The sequence below is a fragment of the Chrysemys picta genome, chromosome 2, assembly GCF_011386835.1.
Source record: "Chrysemys picta bellii isolate R12L10 chromosome 2, ASM1138683v2, whole genome shotgun sequence".
Taxonomy (NCBI): domain Eukaryota; kingdom Metazoa; phylum Chordata; order Testudines; family Emydidae; genus Chrysemys; species Chrysemys picta.
Window position 1 is genome coordinate 41,735,589 of NC_088792.1, and position 24,941 is coordinate 41,760,529.

Genomic DNA, 24,941 nt, shown 5'->3' on the forward strand with positions numbered 1-24,941 from the left:
CATGCAAATGTAAACAAACTGTCTGGCAGCCCGCCAATGGATTACCCTGACGGCCACAGGTTGATTTATAGCCTTCCCAAAGCTCGTCTTTTTACATACTATTATAATGATGGAATATGGATATTCTTATCTTTATAAAAGTCCAATCCTTTTGGAATCGTGCTAAGCTCAGCCTTGATCGTATCTTGTGACAATGATTTCCACTGGTGTTGTGTGAAAAAGTATTCTGTTTAAATTTGTTGTTTCATTGAATGCCCCCTTGTCCTGGTATTGTGGTAGTGCAAACAGAAGATCCTGATATACCTTCTATTCAAAGTTTGTTATCTTGTGCATCTTTACCATGACCTCTCTCATTCATCCTCTCTCTAAGGAGAACAATCCAGAGTTTTCAATCTGTCTTCAAATGGAGAGAGATTTACATTATTTTTTCACTGAACCTCCTCTATTTTTGCTATATCTTTTTAGTGATAAGGTGACCAGAACAGAATACAATATTCTAGATGAACATCATACCATTGATTTATATAGTGGCATGATACATTCAGTATTGTTAGATCCAAACTTGATACTGAATACTCAGGTAGTAACTATAGCCAGACATGCCTTTTTCATCTGCACTTCAGATAAAAGCACTATCTTGAGGGCTCAGATGGGACACAAATGCTCATAGACCTTCTGCAGGCCCTCTGCATTGGGTGAATTTCACTGGTGGTTAGGAGAATGTAACCACTGCTTCTGGATACAAAACTCGCTAAATTTATCCCTCCTTTTGTCAGCTCCATGTCTCTTCTAATTCACTCTATGTGGGGATGACGTTCAGAGCACTCAGAAGCTAGTTCCCTCCTTTTCTTCTCTCCTTCCTTCCCTCTTATTGTCACTTTCATTTTTGTGGCTTGGTTCAAATCAGACAGAGACCTTGTCTACCTTTGTCGTCGTACAGCAGCTAGCACAATGAGGCCCAGATTTTGACTGGGGCCTCTGGATGTTACTACAATAAAAATAAATATGGCCTTGTTTCTTTTCCTGCTCCAATTATCCCTTTCAAATCTCTTCTGGCTGGTGCCACCTTTTCCATGGTAGACTTTCTCTCCATGACTCTGATCCAAAGTTCATTGAAGTCAGTGAAAAAGACCCTCATTGACATCAGGTGGCTTTGAATCAGGATCTAGCAGGAGAGGCCTATGTTCCTCTAGTAAAACTCTCATTCCAAAATAACTTCTTAGCATGCAGGTTTCTCTCTTTAGGTCTCCTTCCCTGTAGTACTCCTCACACTGCTTGGAGAAGGGCCTTTCTGCAACTTCTAAGAGCTCTCTTGTTCTGAAAGAGAGAAGTACTATGGAAAGGGAAATAAGAAATAAGATTGATAGCAATATGATAATTTGAGGACTGGACACAACATCTAAGGTTTCAGGGAGCCATCCGGTAAGCCACAATGAAATATGCACGCAAGCTAAACAAAAATTGTTGGCATATTCAATTTCATTTCAACATTCATTCAACTGGATGTTGCCCCTTATTTACTGTTGCCTTGCCCGCTAATATTACTTGATCACAACACAAGCTGGTATTGCTCCAGGTCAGTATTAGTTAATGAATAACTCTTTATTTTTCCTACTGGTTTCAATGTGAATAGTGAGTTACGTACTCTAAAAATGCAAAACTATTAAAAAGTCACAGTCTGTTACTGTTTATTTCACAGAACTAAAGTTGAATGCATAAACGAAGGAAATTTTCCTTTCACACATTCATATCTGTGTGAGGAAAAAAATTACTGCACACATGATTTACAGTTTACAAGATATACAAAAATCAGATTATAAAATGATCATTTGGGAAGCTAAAGTTCCTGAAATATTTCACTCTTTAAACATTATAGAAAGAAACAGCTGATCTGCTAGAGCAATAGGGAAGACAGGTGCATTAGCAAAGTTATCGCATTGTAGGGCTGAGATCTCTCTTACAAGGCTAAACTGTATTATGGAGAAAGAGTATCTAAGTGGCAGTGTTTCATGAGGAGCGTCCTGAGAGTTGTCCATTGCTACTGCATCTTTAGAATATGCATAGTCTGTATCCTCCAACCAACACCTATACTGGTATGCAGGAAGGTGTTGCCACAGTCTCATCATCATGCTACCCAGACAGACTCCTTCTGTGGCCAGTAAGAGGTGCTGGTAGTGTCTGCCAGCCACATTGCTTGGGCTCCAGAGGCCTGCACCCTGATTATGGGTAGCCCCTGAGTGGGTGTGAGATGGAGGGGAACTGCATATTTGGCTCTGTATGCTGTCTGAGATTACAGGAACTGAAATTATGCCACATAGAGCATTTTTTAAAATGGGATGTATTCAAATACAGTGTCATCAGCTACCCAATGCCAAACCCTTGTAGTGAGGTTTCCAGGAATACGTGCATGATTAACAGAATGAGACAAATGCTTGCTGAGCAGTTTGGAGAGACTGCACTGATGTGAAGCCCAACACTCATGGGAGTGATGCAGGCATTATGAAGAAACAAGTGCTTTGAAGGCTTATTCACATTGGCTTGTGTTTCATTTTCGTTCTTTTAAGTGTATCCATTTGCTCCATTTCATAATTAGTCAGCACTATATTTTTCATAAGAAATGCTCCTGTTAAAGTAGTTCTGGAATTGTATACAACTATAGAATGATTAGGAAATGAAGTAATTGCTGCTGCTAGTATATATAAAAAAATATGCAGATGCCGAAAAAGTGACTGCTACAGGATTTGCACAGGAGAAAATAGCTTTGTCTTAAACCTTCAGGTAACCCAGTTGCATAATTTTATTAAAACAAGGCCCATCTTTAATTTATCGCACTAGAGAATAGCATGTTCATTTTGCTCAATGTTGTCCACAAGATCCTTTGTGTCACTAGTTCCAGGAACTGCATCAGTATTAAAATACAGGTTGTTTTCAAAGCTGTCATTTGTTGCCATGTGATTCTTTCTTTTCCTGTAGAAGAAATAGCCTGCAAGGCCAACTCCTGCTAGGATAAGGATCACCACAATAATTACAATCCCAGTTTTGTTGTGACTAGGTTCAGGAATCTTCTCCTCCTTTTTCACTGCTGTAAATGAATGCAAAGCAAATTACTAGAAACCACGCACTTGGCATCTGATTATAGAATGCAATCCTGTACTTAGAAATAGTACTGTAGTTTATTTTTATGCATGAATGCTTTATCATCTCCAAATAATTAGTGACTGACAATCAGGGCCGGGTCCAGGCACCAGCTTGGCAAGCAGGTGTTTGGGGCGGCCACTCCGGAGAGGGACGGCAGGTCCAGCTATTCGGCGGCAATTCGGCGGACAGTCCCTCACTCCCACTCGGAGCGAAGGACCTTCCGCCGAATTGCTGCTGCATATTGTGATCGCAGGTTTTTTGTTGTTTTTTTTTGGCTGCTTGGGGCGACCAAAACCCTGGAGCCAGCCCTGCTGACAATGCAGAAGGCAAAATCAGAAAGCATATGAAACAGCACAATTTATAAAGCTTAACACAACATTATGTCCAATTTTAGGGAAAAGTTCTGCATTTGGACATAAATGGGGTATTATGGATGTTTTATTATCGAGGAAATGCATTTGATGGCCATTAAGCATCTAAAAAGATATGATGTGATATTATAATATAAAATATGACAATCTGGTATAATATATACTAATGCTTTTATTTGGGCTTTTTCTTTATTTATTTGAAAGAAAGTAATCCTACCTTTCTTGTCTGGGGGCTTCTCAGTTGATTGCACTTCAACAGCTTTAAAACAGAAGAAAAACAGTTACTCAGCAACTTTAAAAGTCTTCATTTATACACTGAAAATTGTACATTAACACATACTAGTATATACTGTAAAAATGACTGAACAGGGCAAGGGACTTTCTGGTATTGAATAAATACAATATTTTTACCAGTAGCAACATATGATAAATGAATCTAATATAGTTACAAAATATGCAATGAACCTGAAATGATTCTGCTGTGAGCTCCATAGTGACAGACCCCTGCACCAGTGCAGAGCTACACTGAAGTCCATGGAGTGCTGCATATGCAGCAGTTCACTTCACAGAGCAGCTTGTAGGAATGTGGCCTACGAGCCTAATCCTGCGTATGATTATAACCGGGCACAGCAATTACTATTCTAAAGAAGTCACAGTAAGGACTAGGCCTGGCAGTAAATGTTTGCATAGGATTGGGTCCTATGTGACATCTTTGTATTAGTTGTAACACCCCAATATTTTTTGCTTATTTATCAAATGAAGTTCAACTGCATACACAGAATGGAAATATTTCCAGAGTTCTCAGTAATTTGGGTAGAAATTATGTAAACATGGGCAATGGAAAATATTCAGTTAAAGAAAGACTGCAGTTATAGATCTATGTTTTACAGCCTCTAAGAAAAAGCAGGTTTAAATTTAACATGCTGACATTAATTCTCTGAACTGTAAAATGAGGAATTATCACAGCCTTGCAAAATTCCACTTATTCACTCACCTGGGGCTATTATTTATTTTTGATAGGTAAATACAATCTCATTTGTTTTTCTATTGTTAATCATCATGCTGAAGTACAGGTGAATAGATTTTGTGGATGGTCGGTTACATTTTTGTGACAATTTTGCAAGGCTGTTTATATAATATAAAAAACATCTTTCATCAGCAGTCAGGAGAAAGTCAGATGATTGTGTACTCAGGAGCAGCTATATAAAAAAGGGTAATGGGATTTCCCTCATTTCATATAGAGGAACTAGGCACATTTCAAAAACTGAATGCATTTTGCAACAGTTAGAACAGAGCATGTTTACAAGAAACTTGCCATTACAATGCAGTGTGGGAGAAATGCTCCCTCCACATACTTGGCTCCTTTTGCACTTTTGGGAGGTAGGATTGGTCACAGCAAACCTCAAATGATTCAGTTGAACTTGTCTGGTTGAAAAATTGAATTGAACCGGAAATGTTGCAAAAATAGGCACTCTTATAAAATGTCCATTGCTTCCTGGTTGACCTGCATCAGAAGTACAGCAATTGTTCATGGTATTTCTGATTCATGACAAAAACCAGGTGCTGTGGAGATGTATCGAAATGATACAAAATAAGTTAATTCAAGAGTCTGACTTTTCAAAAAAAAGGTTCCGTTTAAATAATGGGCAAATTTTCCAGGTAATGCTCCTGTTACTTTAATTTGTGCAGCCATCCTTAATTAGAGCAATGGATACCATCTTCACAAAGTAGGATGAAGAAAATAAATATTGACACCCAAGAGGTGGAAATGGTAAAGCACAAATCTTTCTAAGCACTACCAGTGACACCGGATACTGGAGTATATGAACATGAGTCCACAGGACAGGTTTGCTTCTGATTTGTTCCTGAGTTTGCACATCCCATTATTTCAAGTACTTTCTAAATTTTGTACACTTAGACCAATGCTATTTGCTTTTCCCTGATCAATTTTTCCTTTTCTGGTTTACTCATCTTCCCCTAACATGTTTCAGGAAAGAATATTCTTGCAATACAAAGAAGTGAAGTTAATGAATATTCATTTCATATAAGAAAGAGTGCCGAGTGCGTGCATGCGTGTGTGTATGAGAGAGAGAGAAAAAAAAAACACAAAAATTAGCTTTAGGTTAAGATATAAGTATTTTTTCTTGAGGACAAAATTTTCAGGAATGGATCAAATTCTGTGTGCAAAAAATGCAATCCTAACAGCGCCCATGCAATTGCACACATAATTATTGTAACTATATGGGCAATTTTGCAAGTGTAAGTACAAATTTCCTTATTTGCATGCATGCATTTTTGGAAACAGAAGTTGGCCATCCATTTTTTGAATGCACCTACTTTTTGACAGCGTGACCCTTTCTTTCATACTATGTATGTGTGTATTCTGTATTGTGTATAAACACACAAAGGCTATCTATCACAAATGTACTCTACGCAGCACATATCTATTAAGAGTATGCATACTATAAACATTACAAATGAAACAAATCCATAAACACAATACATTAAACTCATCGCTTACTTTTTGGTTTTTTACAAACATATCCTTTGTAGGAAGAGCAATAAATATTATTCCAGTACCCAGAGCTTGCATACATTTCAACACAGTGCTCATTTTGTTGACTTGAGGGTTCTCCAACATTCCAATTGACAAAATCCACTGCAGTGCTGTCTAGCCACAACCACTGTCCTAGTGTTAATTAGAAATACACTGAATATTAAACAGCTTAATGGTCATTCACTTTTTGATAACAAGAATAAAAAATTCAAGGGCACTTCAGAGAATTTCACATTTCTATAGTTTTTGAAAAATGCCCCCCCAAAAAGAGGTATGTGTATTAGAGAGGTGTGAAGGTCTCAAAGCCTCAACCTGTCACGAATTTCATAGATTACCTGAGAAAAGCAGGCTCAGGGAAGGTATCCCTCACAACAACCTCTGTTTTATTATTTTGTTTGGTTATTCTTCCAGTGGTGATCACTGATGGAAATAAATCATTTAGCTTCTCTGAAATGTCCTTATCTTCTGTGATTTACAAGTTATTTATTTTTATGACTATTTACTCATCAAAATCCCACATAACCTTTCTAATTTCCATTTTTCATTTTACTTGCCATAGTTTATGTTTCCTCCTATTGGCTTCAGAAGGGCTGGATTTCCATTTTCTGACAGATTATCTGTTTACTTGAATAAACCTCTTAAACTTTGTTATTTAGCCATACTGGGACTTTTTGTTTGTTCGCCTTGCTGTTTCCTTTTTGTTACAGACATGCCTCTTTCCTTGTCCTTAAATAATGTTTAAACAACTTCCATGCTGAGTCTACAGATTTCCTTACTGTTGAATTTAAGGTTTTATAACCAGCTTCCTCATTTCTTTGAAATCTCCCGCTTGGCGTCACTGTGCTAGATTTTGGTACATTTATTTCCCTGAATATGATAAATTTAATTATAGTCACTGTTTAGTGGAACAACAATAGTTAGTTCTTGAATCAGCTCCTGTGTGTTTCTTAAGACTAAAGCAAGAATAGCCTCCTTCTTTGTGCTCTAGAATGAAGTGCTTTAAGAAGCAAGCAATCACTTAAGATGTCAGGCAATTACTTCTCTAAACCTTTTCTTTTCATGACTGACCAGTTTACAACCTATTATTCCTTTTTATTACACTCTGCTCTCCCGCCTTATACTGGCTTTTCAAAATGAAATTAATGTTTATATATTAAAGTTAAGAAAGGTCAAAACCAGAACAAAATGTATTGATCAACCTCAAACATTGGAGAGGGGGGATTTTGTTTTACAGGAAATTTCTACTTTTTTTGTTTTCATTCAGTTTAGGAAAAGAAAAAATTGCCAAATTTCCCGCACAATGGAAAATCTGGCTCTTACCCAGGTCTAGTTATAGGTCTTCCATTGCCAAGAACTCTATGTTGATCTTCTATTTTTGCATTTATACCTCTTACATTAGTATTTTTTATTTTTCTCGGGGTATCCGTTTTTTCCCTTAGCTCCTTAGTATGCCTGTTACTTTTCTGGAATTTATCTGTATGAGCTCATTCTTTCCCTCCACCAATTAGGCTGTATTTCTTGCCCTATCCTGTGCTGGATAAAGAAATGCTTTTCAGTTACAGACATCCCTAGAAAATATCTTTGTCTGAGTTGAGTGCTCTTCAGATTTCAGATGCCCCCTACTTCCCTCTTAAAATAATCCCCACAAAAATTCATCAGTTTTCTGTGCCAGCAGTCCAGTGTTCTCCTTTGTGTCAGGTGGAGCCTATCCATTCTATATAGGCTCTCTCTTCCTCAGAGTGTTCTCCAGTGTCTAATACATTTAAACATCTCCTGGTTACACCATCTTCTCACCTGCACAGTGAGACTCTGACATTTCTCCTATCCAGCTGGCCCTGCTCATGGAACTGCAAGTATTTCAGAGAAAGCCCCTCAAAGGTCCTCGACTTAGGCCTCTTTCCTAGTCATCTAAATTTAGCTTCCAGGATTTGTATTATCCACTGCTCTTGATCACTGGTACCAATGTGTACCATGACTTTGGGGTCCCATGCAGCACTCAGAAGAGGGTCTGTCTAGATGCCTCATGAAATTCGCCATCTTTGAGTCTGTTAGGCAAATACTTAGACAATCCTCACACACTCAGCTAGAGTATCAATGCTTCTCATGAGAGAAGATTCAGTCACTGCAGCCAGGTCTAACTATCGTAACCCCTTCTGCCTTCCAGGGGTAATCTCTTTAGCATCTAAGGAATGATAGGCCTCCTCTACCTCCTTTGGAAAATAGGTCACAAGCAAAAGAGTTTGTTGTTCCAGTGATGTTGGTTTCCTCCTACCATGAGACTGGCTCCATCAACTGGAAGATCAAGACAGCCAGTTGTAGGTAAGCCTGTTATCTCTATAAATAATTTAATCTCTTAATGCTCTTCCGATTCAGAAACTCTGGCCCCAAGATGCTGCATTTGTGCTCCGAGAATCACGAGCTGCTTGAACCAGATGCATCCTCACCCCACTTGGCCACAAGAATCATGTTTTAGACTTTCTGAAGTGAAAAGGGTAGGAGCCGTCGTGATGGATCTGCTTCTGGTCTTCGACTGTCATAGTTAAACTGGAGTTTTGACTCTGGGCGGGTACTAGATTGAGCTACTTTTTAATTTAAAGATAAAGTTAGAGGCCAACGTTTAGCCATACATTCATTTAATGGATTCTTTTTATATTAGTTGATGAACAACTAAGGCAACCTACTTGCACCACTGCTTAACTCTCATAGTCCAAAGAGCCCTATGTTCACTCTCTCAGTTCCTGGTTCTGTCCAGAGCCTCTCCACCTCACCCCACCCCACCCTTTGTTCGAGAAAGGACTCTTTCTACTTATTTTTTCATTTATATCTTACCAGTTACAGTAACTTTGCCCTCCAATCCACTTTATTACAATCAACTGACTGGTCATACCTATGACCTTCATTCCTACAATAGTAGGTAAAATATATAAATGTCTCCTTTCCTGCTTTATCTCTTTATGTCTTACACCAACGTGCAATGTGAAATATTTGACACTCAGTATCTTTATGACAAATATTCATCTGGGAATAAGTATTACAAGAAAAAATTTACCGTCCACATTTCTGTACATTCCTGTCCAAAAAGTCGATGATTTTTCTTCAAGTGGCTCTAGGTTGTGCGCCAGAAAGTTGGCTTCAGCCGAATCTTCTACTGAAACCAAAAAGGCACCTACAGAGCATCAGGAAACAATCATTTTGGAGATGAGTTTACAATGGAATATATTCCCCCCGTTGAGAGAGCCTTTTCTTGTCTTTTCAAGTGTTATGACAGTTTTAAATCAATAATCATGTGGGCCCATATTTTGCCATTGATTTTTGTGCCCAACTCCCAGTGAAAACAATGGGAATCATTGCAGGATATGGTCCTTTAATTTTTCTTTTCAGTGTAAATGTTCCCTTCCCACCCCAGGACCTACACTGGTTACTTTCATCATACTGGTATGTATGCACTGTTCTACTTTATAAGATGTTTGCCAATTTAATTTTTGATACTATAAATTTTGCTAATAATTCGGCTTAATTTCTTCACTGTTGTTCATTATCATCAGATACATCATGACTAGAAAGGTAATTTCACCTAAAATCTACAAATTTATGAAAGCCCTGTATTGTTGTGGGGTAAATAGAAAAGGGGAGAGGAGCATCCATCACAAGAAATGTTACCACTGGGCCAGTCAGGGGCCTATCACTCTGCTGCCTGGTCCCCAGGCCTTCTTGTGGTCCAAAGTTGGAAAAGCTGTTCCTTTTTCCCCTCCCTCAAAGATACCCGGTGTTAGACGACTGCCAATTGCAAAAATCTCCAACGGCCTGGACACTAGATAGGGAGGGCTCTGAGTTACTATAAAGAATTATTTTGCAGGTATCTGCCTGGTGGGTCTTGCCCACATAAACAGGGTCTAACTGATCGCCGTATTTGGGGTTGGGAAGGAATTTTCACCCGGGTCAGATTGGCAGACACCCTGAAGGATTTTCGCCTTCCTCTGCAGCATAGGGCAGGGGTCACGGGTCACTTACAGGTTTAAACTAGTGTAAATGGTGAATTCTCTGTAACTTGAAGTCTTTAAACCATGATTTGAGGACTTCAGTAACTCAGTCAGAGGTTAGGGGTCTATTACAGGAGGGAGTTGGTGAAGTTCTGTGGCCTACAATGTACAGGAGGTCAGACTAGATGATCATGATGGTCCCTTCTGACCTTAAAGTCTATGAGTCCAAGGGCTGGTCTACACTACGGGGCGGGGGGTGAGGGAGGAGAGATTGATTATGTCTTCACTGCAGTGTGTCGAGGGGAGACACTCTCCCATCGATTGCCCTTGTGCTTCTCGTTGAGGTGGAGTACCGGAGCCGACGCTAGAGCGATCGGCAGTTGATTTTTTGCATCTATACTAGACACCTACCCCTTGGTAGGTTGATGGGTGTGAGGGGGAGCTGAAGTGAAAGGTTTCCTGGAAAAATATTTGTAAGATTTTGGCTGCTTAGCAAGAATTCTCACAAGGTTTTTTTCCGATCTCACGAGGCATTTGCAAGAACTTGGCTGGTAGATACTACTTGTGCATATTATGGTGGTTGGTACATACAGATATTTTAGTGGTTTTATGAACAAATCTTACTCCCACATCATTTCCTGTATAATTATGTGCAGTATTCCTCGCTCTCAATCTCATTATACCTGTGAAAGTATAAAATATTTATTTTTAAAAAGTTCCTGGTTGTTTCTACAGATTATGTGAAATTTGTAAGAGCACATGAATCATCTGTGGCGTGGGTTTACAATGAATATTCCTTTGGCCTTGCACTGGCAATTAGGGACAGTAAAGGAAAAGCACTGCAGCACAGACACAAAAGTGTGGAAAGCCAATAATAGCAGGATTAAGATTGCCAAAATCTGAAGATTTTGGAATACATGCACTGCTACATACATATTTCTCAAACTCATAGCAGCTGGCAATAGAACAGCTGCTCAGTAATTCTTAGTGTTTCTTTTGTGGGATTCAGGTGCTTTCTGGTGTTAGATACATGGTTTTAAAATAGATTAAAAACCTGCACCATTTTCTAGTATCTGGAAAAACTTGTGCTGTAAATTCACAAAGATGATTTGACTAGAAATTCCCAGTAAAGTTTGCAGCAGGTTGTGAGACTGACATTGCTTGGATGAATTTTGTGACAGTGTTTGGATGAATTTTGCCCACAAGATTTACAAAGTTTATCAGTTTTGCAGTCAAATATTAGAATATGTGTATCAATTCTGTAGCCTCAAAACAATATACACTTCATCCTGTATATGATACAACTAGCACATTTATAATTTTATTAAGTTTTTTCTGAACTTCTATATAACTCATCTGAGTCACAGCCTTTGTTAAAAGAACGAGGAGTACTTGTGGCACATTAGAGACTAACAAATTTATTTGGGCATAAGCTTTCATGGGCTAAAACCCACTTCATCGGATGCATGCAGTGGAAAATACAGTAGGAAGATACACACACACACACACACACACACACACACACACACAGAGAGAACATGAAAAATGGGTGTTGCCATATCAACTATAATGAGACTAATCAATTAAGGTGGGCTATTATCAGCAATTCATATATCTTTATATTTGGGGATACAGCATTTGCATTGTTCCTCCATACCCCCTCTGTGCTCCACATTCTTGGCCACTCACTAACCAATTAGCATCCTGCTAATTATCTACCTGTAATTCCAGTCATTACACTACAGCTATTAACTCTCCATGTTGTACTGATAGAGCCAAGGAATTCCTACACTGTGTTCAATAGTATTCCAGGAAAGATAATCAGCAGCATAATGATGTAAGGACTGGAATGTTTTAAATGTTGATAAAGTGCAGCCAATTCTCTTTTAGTTTGTGGCTGGGACCCAAAATCAGCTGTGTGGCAATGGCTGTGGATAGTATGTGATATGATGTGATGGTGCCTCAATTAACTATTTTTGATTCTGCTGTCTTGGAGAGGTTTATCCAGGTAATATATAATTGTAGAAATAAGGTGAACTAATATATAATCATAGAAAATAAAAGCACTTTGTACTACTATTGATTTAGGGCCCAATTCTGCCCTCACATAGGTGCAATTATAATTGAGGCCAAATCCCACTATAGGTGGGGAATTAACAGGATACCAATTGGGCGGTGAGTGATTATAAATATAGGAAGCCCAGAGGGTGAGGAGTGACAGTGTGAATTTTGTATCCCAAATATAAAAACACATGAATCTTTAGTCTTCTATACTGCAGTCATTATTATAGGCAGACTCAGGAAACACTTTCACAAATGCAGAAGAGGAAATGGACTTTGAAAAGTTTAGGTATCACACAAATGATTAAATCATATCATTTTGAGGCTAGACATTTTTGTACTTTTGACAGCACTCTACCAATCAGCAGCAAGTGTCTGTAGCCTTTGCAGATTGGCTTCTCAGAAGAGGGGGGGAAAAATCAGTGATGTGGAGTCCGGGTATATTCTACTGTAATTGTTTAATCTATACATAGACCAGTCCTTGAACATAGGTGGACAAACAGCAGGCAGGAAATCCCTTTTTTCAGGAATCTCAGCCCAACACTAGTGCCTGGTTCCCAAGTAGCAACTCTGCCTCAAGAACTGACTCCAGTCAGAGACCAAGGCAGAGAACAAATTCTCCTGCTGTCTGCACAGCTCCTTCTAGACAAAAACGTGCATAACCAAACTAACAACATATAGTATATTGTCCCAAGATTTAACATTTTCTCTCATGTTAAGAAAAAGAACTTGGAAGACTGTGTGTGTATGTAGGCCACCTGGTGACACCTGTCGTAACCATAAAAATATGCTACAACCAGAGTTGTGCATTTGAGGGGTATTTCTGTTTTCGAAGGGACACTAGGAAGTAGTTTTTGGCAAAAACTTGTTTTAATAAAAAAATTGTACAAATCATGATATAAACAGGATGCTATGATTAAAAAAACACAAAACAAAAACAAAGAATGAACGTACCGTTCCTTTGTAATTTTAGAAATTCAAATACAACAGCTGTTTTAACTAGTACATGAGAATCAGACACTGAAACTGACTGTACATAAAGATTCACGTCCCCAGACAAGTAAGCAATGGTCCCAATTTACCAGCGTATTATCCCAGACAGGCTTCTGTAATTCTATTCATTCAATGGCACATACGTATTTTAGCGGCAAATCAGGCCCACAGTATAAATGATGTAAAATGAGATTTGAAAAAAAACCCAGAGATTTTATTATTAATGCAGACAAGGAATTTGTCTTTAAATTATGATAATACGTAGCACTTTCATAGCCACTGATACATTCATAGTGATGTATAAAAAAAATAATAGATTTGTGTGCATCTTACCTCTAGTTTGAAAGGACACTTACCTAATCGAAGACATTCTAAGGAGGCCTGGGCCCAGTTTCTCGTAGATGAAGACTCAATGAAGTAGCAGTGACCACGGAAAGGGATCCATGATCTGTGTTCTGACTCAGGGCACTTTCCGGGGAGCTGGGGAGGATCCGTGGGGGCTTTAACTGTTTAAATTAATAAAACATAAACTGTAATTAATAAAACATTTTAATGAACAGGTTTCTCTCACACACTTTTACCATGACTAGCACATACTCATCTGACACCAGGAAACTCTCATAACAGCTGTTTAATCATAAAATAATCTTTGAAAATCTGTATTCCTTGTTATTATATCATAGTGGGAAAATCTCAGACTGGTGAATGATTAGTGTTACAGCTGCATTTTATGCTCTAAGCACCTAATTCAGCAAAGCCCTTAAGCACATGCTTATCTTTAAGCACATTCATATGTCCATCCCTATTGAGCAAACACCTAAACTGGCTTAAGAAGATACTTAAGTCCCATGTTAAGGGCTTTGCTGAATTAGGGCCTAAATTTGGTAAAATCAGGCCATAAACCAATACAACTCTTGAAACAAGAGAGCAGCTCAGTTGACATCAATGGCTGAGTTTAAGGGGCAGATGAAGACAGCACAGAATAGGGCCAAAATTATTAACTTAAAAATTGCAGTAAATAGAAAATGTTTAAAATCTCACACAAGTAGGAGAATATATATTGTGTAGCCTAAATATCAGGAATGCATTTATGTTTTAAAACCCAGTATTCTGGGTCAAGAAAATCTGTTCTTATTTTACTTATCTACTAAGACCTGAATTCAGGATTTTCCTGTTTTCCCTGGCAATAGCTATTATCATTTCAATCATCATCGAGCCATGAGAGAAAATAATCTTTTTAGGCAGTTGCAATACTAGTAATTTATGAAGATGAAAACACAAAATCCTTCAAGGTTTGGCAGGTAAGTAAAATGGAAATGGATTTTCAAATATTTTGTTTAAAAATATAATGATTTTGCACTGCGATGATGAACAGGATTGTGAATAGATTTTAACATCTTTTTAAATAAAATGTTTATGTTCACCTTTAATGGGGATGTATTGCAGATGGGGTAAGCCCGTCACTTCCATTAAAGAATAACTAACTAAAACATTAGAGAGACCAGGTGGGGTGAGGTAAAAGCTTTTATTGGACCAACTTCTGTTGGTGAGAGAAACAAGCTTTTGAAACCAACAGAAGTTGTTGGTCCAATAAAATACTACCTCAGCCACCTTGTCTCTCTAATATCCTGGGACCGACATGGCTACAGCAACACTGCACAATTAAAATGTAACTATTTAAAAATACACTGGTTGTTCTTCTTAATCTAGCCAAAGAAAGATGATCTTCAACATGTGGAAAGTGTGTTTACTTAGGTATCAATTATTCCATATTTAAAATGCACTACTCTATAACACTGAAAATAAGTCAAATGGCTTCAATATTAAATGCCTACATTCTTTTGCCCACCAGATCTGAAGAAACAGAAGATTATTTTACAGGAAAAACAGTTTTTTTTCTTTGGATAACTCAAAAATTAATAAGTCACAGACTCCAGCAGATGATTTTACTGTGTGTTTTATACTAAACAGACTTTCAGTAATGAACCAAAGCTCCTTCCTTCAAGTACACACTGGAAGAGACTTAACATTCAACTTTTGTGCCTTCCTTAACTATCAAACTTTTTTTTCTTGCTTTTATCTAGTGTTCTGTACATCATGTGAATAATTCTCTTAACTAGAGTTCTATTTTCACTAGGGCTGTCAAGCGCTTAAAAAAATAATTGCTATTAATCACACTGTTAATAATAGAATACCATTTATTTAAATATTTTTGGATGTTTTCTATATTTTCAAATAAATTGATTTCAATGAGAACACAGATTACAAAGTGTACAGTGCTCACTTTACATTTATTTTTGATTACAAGTATTTCCACTGTGAAAAACACAAAAGAAATAGTATTTTTCAATTCACCTCATACAAGTACTGTGGTGCAATCTCTTTATCATGAAAGTTGAACTTGCAAATGTAGAATTATGGACAAAAAAACTGCATTCAAAAATAAAACAATGTAACATTTAGACCTTGCAAGTCCACTTCTTGTTCAGCCAATTACTCAAACAAACAAGTTTGTTTACATTTGCAGTCCTACTTCTTGTTCAGCCAATTACTCAAACAAACAAGTTTGTTTACATTTGCAGGAGATAATGCTGCCCGCTTCTTGTTTACAATGTCACCTGAAAGTGAGAACAGGTGTTCTCATGGCACTGTTGTAGCCAGCATCACCAGATATTTATGTGTCAGGTGCGCTAAAGATTCACATGTCCATTCATGCTTCAACCACTATTCCAGGGGACATGCATCCATGCTGATGACAGGTTCTGCTTGATAACAATCCAAAGCAGGTGGACCGATGCATGTTCATTTTCATTATATGAGCCAGATGCCACCGTCAGAAGGTTGATTTTCTTTTTTGGTGGTTCAGGTTCTGTAGTTTCCGCATCGGAATGTTGCATTCTCCATATCCCGTCCCTCTGAGATTTTGGAAGGCATTTCAGATTCTTAAACCTTGGGTCGAGTGCTGTAGCTCAGCGGTTCTCAATCAGGGGGTCCGAGGCCCACTATGGGGCCTCAAGCAGGTTTCAGGGGGGCCTCCAAGCAGGGCCAGCATTAGACTTGCTGGGGCCCAAGACAGAAAGCCAAAGCCCCACGACATGGAGCTAATGCCCAGGTTCCTGAGCCCTGCCACCTGGGGCTGAAGCTGAAGCCTGAGCAATGTAGCTTTGTGGGGGCCGCTGAGGCATGGGGCCCCAGGCAATTGCACTGCTTGCTACCCCCTAATGCCGGCCCTGGCTTTTATATGCAGAAAATGAGTTATTGTGGCACAGGTGGGCCATGGAGTTTTTAGAACATGTTGGGGGGGCCTCAGAAAGAAAAAGGTTGAGAACCTCTGCTGTAGCTATCCTTAGAAATCTCACATTGGTACCTTCTTTGCGTTTTGTGAAATCTGCAGCGAAAGTGTTCTTAAAATGAACAACATGTGCTGGGTCATCATCCAAGACTGCTATAACATGGAATATATGCCAGTGTGGGTAAAACAGAGCAGGGGACATACAATTCCTTCCCGCCCCCAAGAAGTTCAGTCACAAATCTAATTAATGCATTATTTTTTTAATGAGCGTCATCAGCATGGAAGCATGTCCTCTGGAATGGTGGCCAAAGCATGAAGGGGCACCCGAATGTTTAGCATATCTGGCACGTAAATACCTTGCAATGCTGGCTACAAAAGTGCCATACAAATGCCTGTTCTCACTTTCTGGTGACATTGTAAATAAGAAGAGGGCAGGATTATCTCCCGTAAATGTAAACAAACTTGTTTGTCTTTGCGATTGGCTGAACAAGAAGTAGGACTGAGTGGACTTGTAGGCTCTGAAGTTTTACATTGTTTTGTTTTTGAGTGCACTTACGTACAAAAAAAAATCTATAATTTGTAAGTTGCACTTTCATGACAAAGAGATTGCACTACAGTACTTGTACGAGGTGAACTGAAATATACTATTTCATTTATCATTTTTACAGTGCAAATATTTGTAATAAAAAATAAGTACACTTTGATTTCAATTACAACACAGAATACAATGTATATGAAAATGTAGAAAAACATCCAAAATATTTAATAAATTTCAATTGGTATTCTATTGTTTAACAGTGTGATTAAATCTGCGATTAATCGCAATTAATTTTTTAATCACAATTAATTTTGAGGTAATTGTGTAAGTTAACTGTGATTAATCAACAGCCCTAATTTTTACACATAGTTTGTGTACACCACTGCCCTCTGTTGGATATATATGACATTCAAATGTTTGTCTCATTTTCTAGTCGGTGGCTAGTCTAACACCTGCTAATACAGTTGACAGCTAATGAAGATACTTGTGTAACTCAAGAGGTAGAAAGTCCTGTGTTTTTGGAGCTGTGTTTTTGTGTTCAAACTTCTTTCAGTTTCTGTATTGCTTCCGCCACTACTAGTATTTCAAGCTGTCTCTGTGCTGCCTCTGCAATGCTTTCTTCTATCGTTCTATGCTACTGTCTGTTAAACATTCAAAATACCCTCTGTGTGCTGTAAAACCAAGACGACATGGTCTCTAACTCAAGCAGCATACAATTTACTGTGGTGGTCAGCACCTTGACATTCACTATTTGAAAGGAATTACTTAACAATAGTTTTCTCTGTTTTACAAGGCATTCCCTATGCGCACAGCACGACACGGAATAATGTACTGCTTTACTAATTACTTTGTTTTTACATTAATGAACTGGGTTGATGGGTTTGGATTTATGAGCTATGATTGTTCTCAGTGAGCTTTTTTGAGTAGCTAAGCAAATAGGAATAACCACTGGCTTCCATTCCCGCTGGCCTGGTGCCCACTCACCATCTTTCCCCTAACTCAGTTCCAAACTCAGTCCCTTCCACTCACTTGTCTTTCTGCAGTTACTTGTTAGTTACTGAATATCAAAGTGTACAGTCATTTACTATATATTTGTACAGTCCCTAGCACAATGCAATATAAATAAATAATCATTGTTATTACCATTGTTACATTCAATTGCTTACCATCTGACCATTTACAGATAGAGTAGTAGTTTTCATCACAGGATGCCGTCTTCCAGGATCCTTCAAGGTCCAGATAAACACAGCCTATTTTCTGTTTCGGCTCACCTTTGGCCCACTTAGTATACTTCACCTTCCAGTTATCAATCCATTCATAATGTCCATCAGTCTAAAAACAAAATAAATTAATAGAAACAATGAATCAGACATCAATAATTGCTTCACTGTCAGTTTTGTGAGAGGAATTCTTTCACTGTCCTAACCTCTGTCATCTCTGGCATGATATGAAACAGAAAAATACCAAGACTCAGTCCCTTGCCAGTAGATAGATATTTACAGTCTGTCCATCGTCGTTTGTCAGAGGTTGTCATTCAAAAGTATAGAACAAAAGTAGACGGCTCAAATTTTTGATTCATGCTGTGGCATATGAAGTTCGCAAATTAATCCACCATCACTCCATCCTCCAGTTAGCTCGTGTCCAAGTTTTGTTTTGAAGAAGTCGTACATGACATTGTTCACTCTGGTGTTTCCTTAATTTGTCTGATCAATGGGTGCAGAAAGCAGAAGTAGAGACTGTGCCAACTGTTTGCAATAGTTGTTCATTTTAATCTTTGTAAAGTGCCCAGATACCAGAATGAGGAACACAATATAAATAAATTAAATTGGATAGCCCACCAGTTATTCAGCTTCTCAGCAGCACAGATGTCCTGAGATTAATAACGTTAGTTTAAAATAAATTCAGGTGTTATTTAGAGAAATACTTTTGGATAAAAATAAATAATTTTCATCGCACACCTAAAGAAGTTAGGATATTTTCCCATGGGGAATCATGACAGTAGGTCCATATGAAGAAAGCCATAGTGAGATGACCTGAAGTAAAAACTTGCCTGGAAAAACAGAGCATAATGCCAGAAAGAATAAGACCAGAGTATGTGTGATTTAATCTGATTAATACTGATTAATTATTAATGATTCAAAGTTTAAGCACATTCCCTGCCTTTGAACAATGACACTATGTACAAGTAGTTAGGGCAATATGTAATCTAAGGAGATCAAAAATGAATTAAGATAAGGACTGTGAGAGCTGTATTATCACAAAAAGTAGAAAGATGTTCTTACCAGATTGCTGTTCAGACCAATCCATACAGGCTCCCCATACTTTAACATTCGTAGCCACAGAAATGAGTGGCTGTAGGGATCGAAGATGCTGGCAAGGTCAGAGGACTCATGTATGCATTTTCGCCTTGCATCTTCCCATTTCATTTTGGAATGAATGAACATATAACTACTGTTCCCATAACGGATAAAGTTGGCTGGGACTGCTGTTGATGAATGGTAGAACTTGGAGTCTATAGGAAGAAGAAGAAAAAGGAATGTAAAGTCGTTTCAGTTTTTTAAAAGTGGTTAGGGCAACATTGTGGCTGGCTCTGCATGTGATTGCAAGGCATGGATAAAAAAAGACCCCTCTAACTCCTGACTTCTGGTCTTGGTTAAAGCTCTGTAAACCTACTAAAGAAAGTGAGGATTCACAGGTGTCAAATGAGGGCAGAGTTTACATTGTCATTGACAGTATCTAACAGTGTTGATGATGGCACAATGGCTAGCATAGAATCCAAATTATGCTCTCTCAACTGTGCTAGTTGAGCAGAGCTAAAGTCAAGTAACAAAAGGCTAAGGAACTATGACCCTGAATACATCCAGGGATTAAGAGCTTGTCCACACAGAAGTTGCATCGGTTTAATTTACATTGGGCTAGGTTTGGTCTACGTACAAAGTTCCGCAAGTTTTTGGTTTAAGATGTGATTTTAAACTGATTTAGCTAAAGTGGTGCAACCTTGTATGTGAACACTTGTAAATCAATTTACATCTGGCTTATATTGGTTTATCTTGTGTTGGTAAATGTATGGGTGGATATAGGCAGTGATCATATACAGGGGTCTGCACTGGTTTAACTAAATTAGCTTTTTGAACAGCTCAGAGTTGAACTTCTCTATGTAGAAAAGCCTTTAAAAGCTGAGTTAGTGTGTAGACCAAGATTTTGATGGTCATATTTTTAAACAGTACTTTTTCTACCCATAGCCACTGAAGTGAAGGATAGTGGTGACATAATGCAAATGGAAATCCAGCATTTAATCCTCAAGCAAATCAAAAAATCTTGCATGAGATTTCTGAAAAATGCACCTTTATTAATTTGGCATACATAGCCTTTGTTGTTGCCACAGCTTTCATCAACCCATTTCCCTGCCTCCTTAACAGGACTATTTCTCATAAAGACGCAGTCAGCCTAGGGGAAAAAAGGATACACAAATCAGTTAATAAATAAATCAGAAGCAAGTGAGAAAACCTCCTCCCCCTTTTATATCTGTAGACATGAATATAATTAAATTTCATTCCTGCGCCATTTTAAGATTCAGTAACGGTGGCATTATGCTGGTGACTTCTATGTGCTTTTGTTCTCTGTGTACTGCCCTTATTTCTTAACTTGCCTGTGATTTTTCCCTAATCAATCTTGTGAAACAATTGTGGGGGGCTGAGAGAAGGGGGAAGTACAGAAATTCTATTCTCTTCCCATCCCCATGTTGTATAATATGGAGGGCATCCCACGGGAAAGTTCAGAGGGAGGTCTTGGGTGAAGTTGGTCATGGAAGGAAAAAGTGGCTTGATCCCTCTACACGGATACTGCTGTCTGTTCCAAAGAAATCCTGGACAGGCAAGGAGCAATGCACTTCTCTGAATTTTTTTCTCCCTCTTTCAAATTCATAGTTGCAGCTGTGCAAAATATTGACTGCAAAACTAGAAACACTTAAGTAAGGGTTGCCAGCACTGCTGACTGGGCTGCTAAATGTCCAGTTGGCGGTGCAGCAGGGCTAAGGCAGGCTGCCTGCCTGCCCTGGCTCCGCACAGCTCCCAGAAGTGGCCGGCATGTCCGGTTCCTAGGCGCAGGGGCGGCCACAGGGGCTCCATGCACTGCCCCCACCCTGAGTGCCAGCTCCACAGCTCCCAATGGCCAGGAACCATGGCTTATGGGAGCTGCGGGGGCAGCGCCTGTGGGCATAGGCAGCATGCAGTGCCCCTTGGCCCCTCTGCCTAGGAGCCGGAAAGATATGCTGCTGCTTCCCAGGAGCCGCCTGAGATAAGCACTGCCCGGAGCCCGCACCCTGAACCCCCTGCCTCAGCCCTGAGCCTCTTACCACACCCTAAGTCACTCCCAGACCCTGCTTCCTGCACTCCCTCCCATCCCCAACCCCCTGCCCCAGCCCAGAGCCCTGTCCTGCACCCCTCATTTACTGGAGCCCACACCCCTAGTCGGAGCCCTCGCCCCCTCCCGTACCCCAACCCCCTGCCCCAGCCTGGTGAAAGTGAATGAAGGTGGGGGAGAGTGAGTGACAAGGGGGGGTGATGGAGTGAGTGGGGGGCAGAGCCTTGGGGCGGGGCAGGGGTGTTCAGTTTTGTGCAATTCAAAAGTTGGCAACCCTAACTTAGGCCCTAATTTTCAAGAATGTCCACTGATGAGAGTGAGATACCTGACTTGAGATGGCATTTCCATTTCCCTGACTTCCAAATCCACAGAGCTTCTGTGAGCCTATGTTTTACATCTGCAAACATTTTTAAAAAGTTGAGCATGGCATTTTCTGCACTCTGTAGCTGTGTCAGAGAAATGTTCACATTCCGATGCTTACCCCCGGCAAACGGAATCTTCTGAGACTCCCCCACCATATGGTTTCGCATATGAACTTCTCAATTTCTCAATGAAACCTTACAGACCTTGCCACTCTTAGGATGAGACTTTATAAAAACACTACACTTTTCAGAAAAGAAAAAATATTTTTTCCTCTATAGTGACATATTTTAAAAATGCCTTGTCTGATAAACTTCAGAGTTTCTCCAACACTTCTCCATCTGTTCAGGATAACACGTGAGAAATTTTGATATCAAGGTGCTATTTTCAGGAAGTTGGAGAGGGGCATAGGGTATCAAAATCAAGGTTATATTGAAATTGTATTACAACTTCAAAGCCTGATCCTGCCCCTACTGCAGTCCGTGGCAGGATCAACTCCTTACCAAGGAGTTACTTATTGTAACTCCACCACACAGTACAAAATAATCTTGCATTAGCAGAGAGATGAACTTGATGGATGGAATATGTCTTTTTTTAGAATGCTGAGAAAATATAGGAAGTGATTTTTTCTGAAAAGTCAAATGGTTATTTACAGAAGCTAGGGTAACACATGCCTCTCCCCCACAGCAGCAGCATCTCAACCCATCTGGAGGAGAGAGAGAAGATGTTGTTGTGTAAGTGGCCCTGCAACCTGTACTCCAGTAGGAGCCCAAAGCCCCAAAAGGGAGAATGCCAGCTAGGGAAGACCACTGTCAGAATGATAAAAGCGATGCACTAATTCAGTTTTTATCCCCACAGCAAACACCACAAGGCAGGGGTGCCATGGAAACGTGCACAAGTTAAAACTGCTCTTCTTTCCTGAAACTTGGTTCAACCAGGGGTGACTCATCCTTGCGACATAGCAGTCCAGGCCCTTTATTAAGATAGCTCAGCAGCTTAATCCTGCTGGAAATCCTTCACAACACACCCTACTTGTGCAGCTCTTACTGGGTGTCCTGTAATATATTGCTCATACTTCACTAGCTGCTCAGTTATTTGAATTCCTACTGTACAGCTGTAATAATGGTTTTTTTAAGCTGAGCCAATAATCAGTGTAAAAACGTATGACAAGCACCATAAACAAAGAGCAAGGCTTCTGCTAAATATAATTGATCAAAGATTTAAACACATTTTGCACTTGTGAAAGCCCTGAATCCTGCAGTATCACAGCTCTAGCCTCAGCAAATGTCTTCACTAAGTCAGAAATAAACTGAGCAGTAACTATGGTACAGTTATCTAACAACAATTTGTAATTGATGTTCACCTGGCTATCATATGAATATAATGCCACTTGTCCAGATGGGTAACCTTTGCCCCAATTTGTAAAGTAGACTCCACTTCCATCTGTCCAAAGGTACTTGAGTTCATGGTTTATATCATTTAATCCAATCCAAATATCAACCACAGAATCCTTTAAATGGAAGGTGAGAAAGGCTGAAAGAAAGAAGAAAAACATTTTACATGAAAAGTAGTAGAACACAGCTTTTTGTCATCAGAGAAGTTGCTGATGTGGCCAGAACTGGGCCAGGCATGGTCCAAAAAATTCTTGTAGTATTGAATCTTATAAACCTTCTAATCAGATAGTTTGCAAACTTAGATGAATGTCTTGTGGAGAAAGTGAAAGAAATGGATATTATTTCAACATTAACTTAAAAGAAACAGAAAAACAACTAAAAAGAACAAGATGGGAAGATTTTTATTTTGGACAAAATTGGAAAGGCACTTTGGGAGGGTAAGTCGTTAGTTTGGTGAGCAAGGAATCAGACATACAATTTTTGTATTTGTTCAAGATATCACAGATATATGTCTGACTCTCCAAGTACAGTAATAGTCTCAACAGCAGATTAGTAAAGCTGCCCCTCTGAGGTTCCTAGGTCTTATTCCATCAAGTGCTTTATAGCCTATGATTAGGACTTTGAACTCTGCTTTGAGGCAAATGGGAAGCCAGCAGAGTTTATGAAGAACAGGTGTGATATATGTGCATCAATCTTTGTTCCTAAGGTTTATTTGGGGATGCTTGGGCTGGCATTGAAGCTGGAAATCACATCTCTGGAAATAATAAAAAAAATTGCTTTAGGGTCAACAAGAATCTTGTGTTTGAAACATACACTGCCTGACTGCCCTCACTCCCCTGCCCCTTGTTTTCTTGGGGAACCACTGGGACCCACCCACATTACAAGTTCATTCATGTTTTTATACCAGTTCTTGATACTTCCACCTAAGCTGATTACAATATAGATGAGTTAAATGTAAATGCTCTTTTGTGGAAAACACAACTATGTGCCAACCATGCTCGTGCATCTGCACCTGCCACGTTGTCTACCCACATTTGTATTTCTGCGTTCTGGAAAAATCTAGGCAGGTATCCCAAACTGCCTCAGCAAGTTGTAGAATGCAGAGGGGATATGCACAAACAGCATCATGAGCAGCAAGGTATTTTGGGTTGTGCAACTGCACAGAGAGCTGGAAAGGAAGGGGACCAACCAAACTGGTTACACAGATAAATGGCCTGTCATCCACTCAACAAAGTAATAGTGTTCTGGTTACTGGAAGACACACATGGGCCAACATCCTCCCCTGGCAAGGCTGAAACATGGCTGGCTGCCAAAGTTACAAACACAGCATCAATCATATTTTGTGCAGACATAAACCAAATTTAGGGCCAACCATCTCACTAACTTGTCACAGACTTAAAGTTGTAGCATACACAAGCCTCAGCTCTGTTCTTTTGTCTGGTCAGTAACAGGTGATTATCACAAAGCTAACCTTAACCAGCTTCTAGAATTTCAGCCAGGAGCTTACTATTCTCATTGAATTAATAGCCATTTTTGTTTCTCTGTTCTCCCAGCTGGATATCCTCCAAAATTTTCTTAATACGAACATCACCTGTGCCTTATCCTGCCAGGAATAAAACCTGTAGATTTGTGTGACAAACGTTAGTGCTGTTGTCCTACTGGGAAGCGCAACGGGAAATCAACCCTTCCTTGCACACTTCTGTTGCCAGTAATAATATTGGTTTGTCCCACCAGTTCTATTATTTGTATGTTTCTTACCTAGAATTCAACCCTTGTGCATAAGCAACCTTTCAGGAATCCGTACAATGTGGTCACAACAGGGACATTTCCTTTGGAGGGAATTCAACCACATTTTGATCAAACAGTCATATTTGATCCCTATTTTTTTCCGCACT

General features: G+C 39.3%; 1 protein-coding gene across 1 annotated transcript in view; it reads right to left on the bottom strand.

Annotated features, from left to right (window-relative positions):
- Window positions 1–1,671: 1,671 nt before the first annotated feature.
- LOC101947805 (macrophage mannose receptor 1) overlaps window positions 1,672–24,941 on the bottom strand; it is an 83,517-nt gene continuing 60,247 nt past the window's right edge. The window contains exons 22-30 of the mRNA XM_005308129.4: window positions 23,016–23,185; window positions 20,275–20,377; window positions 19,213–19,442; window positions 18,097–18,262; window positions 13,457–13,606; window positions 9,116–9,232; window positions 6,031–6,198; window positions 3,727–3,768; window positions 1,672–3,082 (exon numbers count right to left, since the gene is read on the bottom strand). Of these exons, the coding sequence (XP_005308186.2) occupies window positions 2,832–3,082; window positions 3,727–3,768; window positions 6,031–6,198; window positions 9,116–9,232; window positions 13,457–13,606; window positions 18,097–18,262; window positions 19,213–19,442; window positions 20,275–20,377; window positions 23,016–23,185 (1,397 nt within the window). The 3' untranslated portion in view covers window positions 1,672–2,831. The remainder of the gene's footprint in view (window positions 3,083–3,726; window positions 3,769–6,030; window positions 6,199–9,115; window positions 9,233–13,456; window positions 13,607–18,096; window positions 18,263–19,212; window positions 19,443–20,274; window positions 20,378–23,015; window positions 23,186–24,941) is intronic.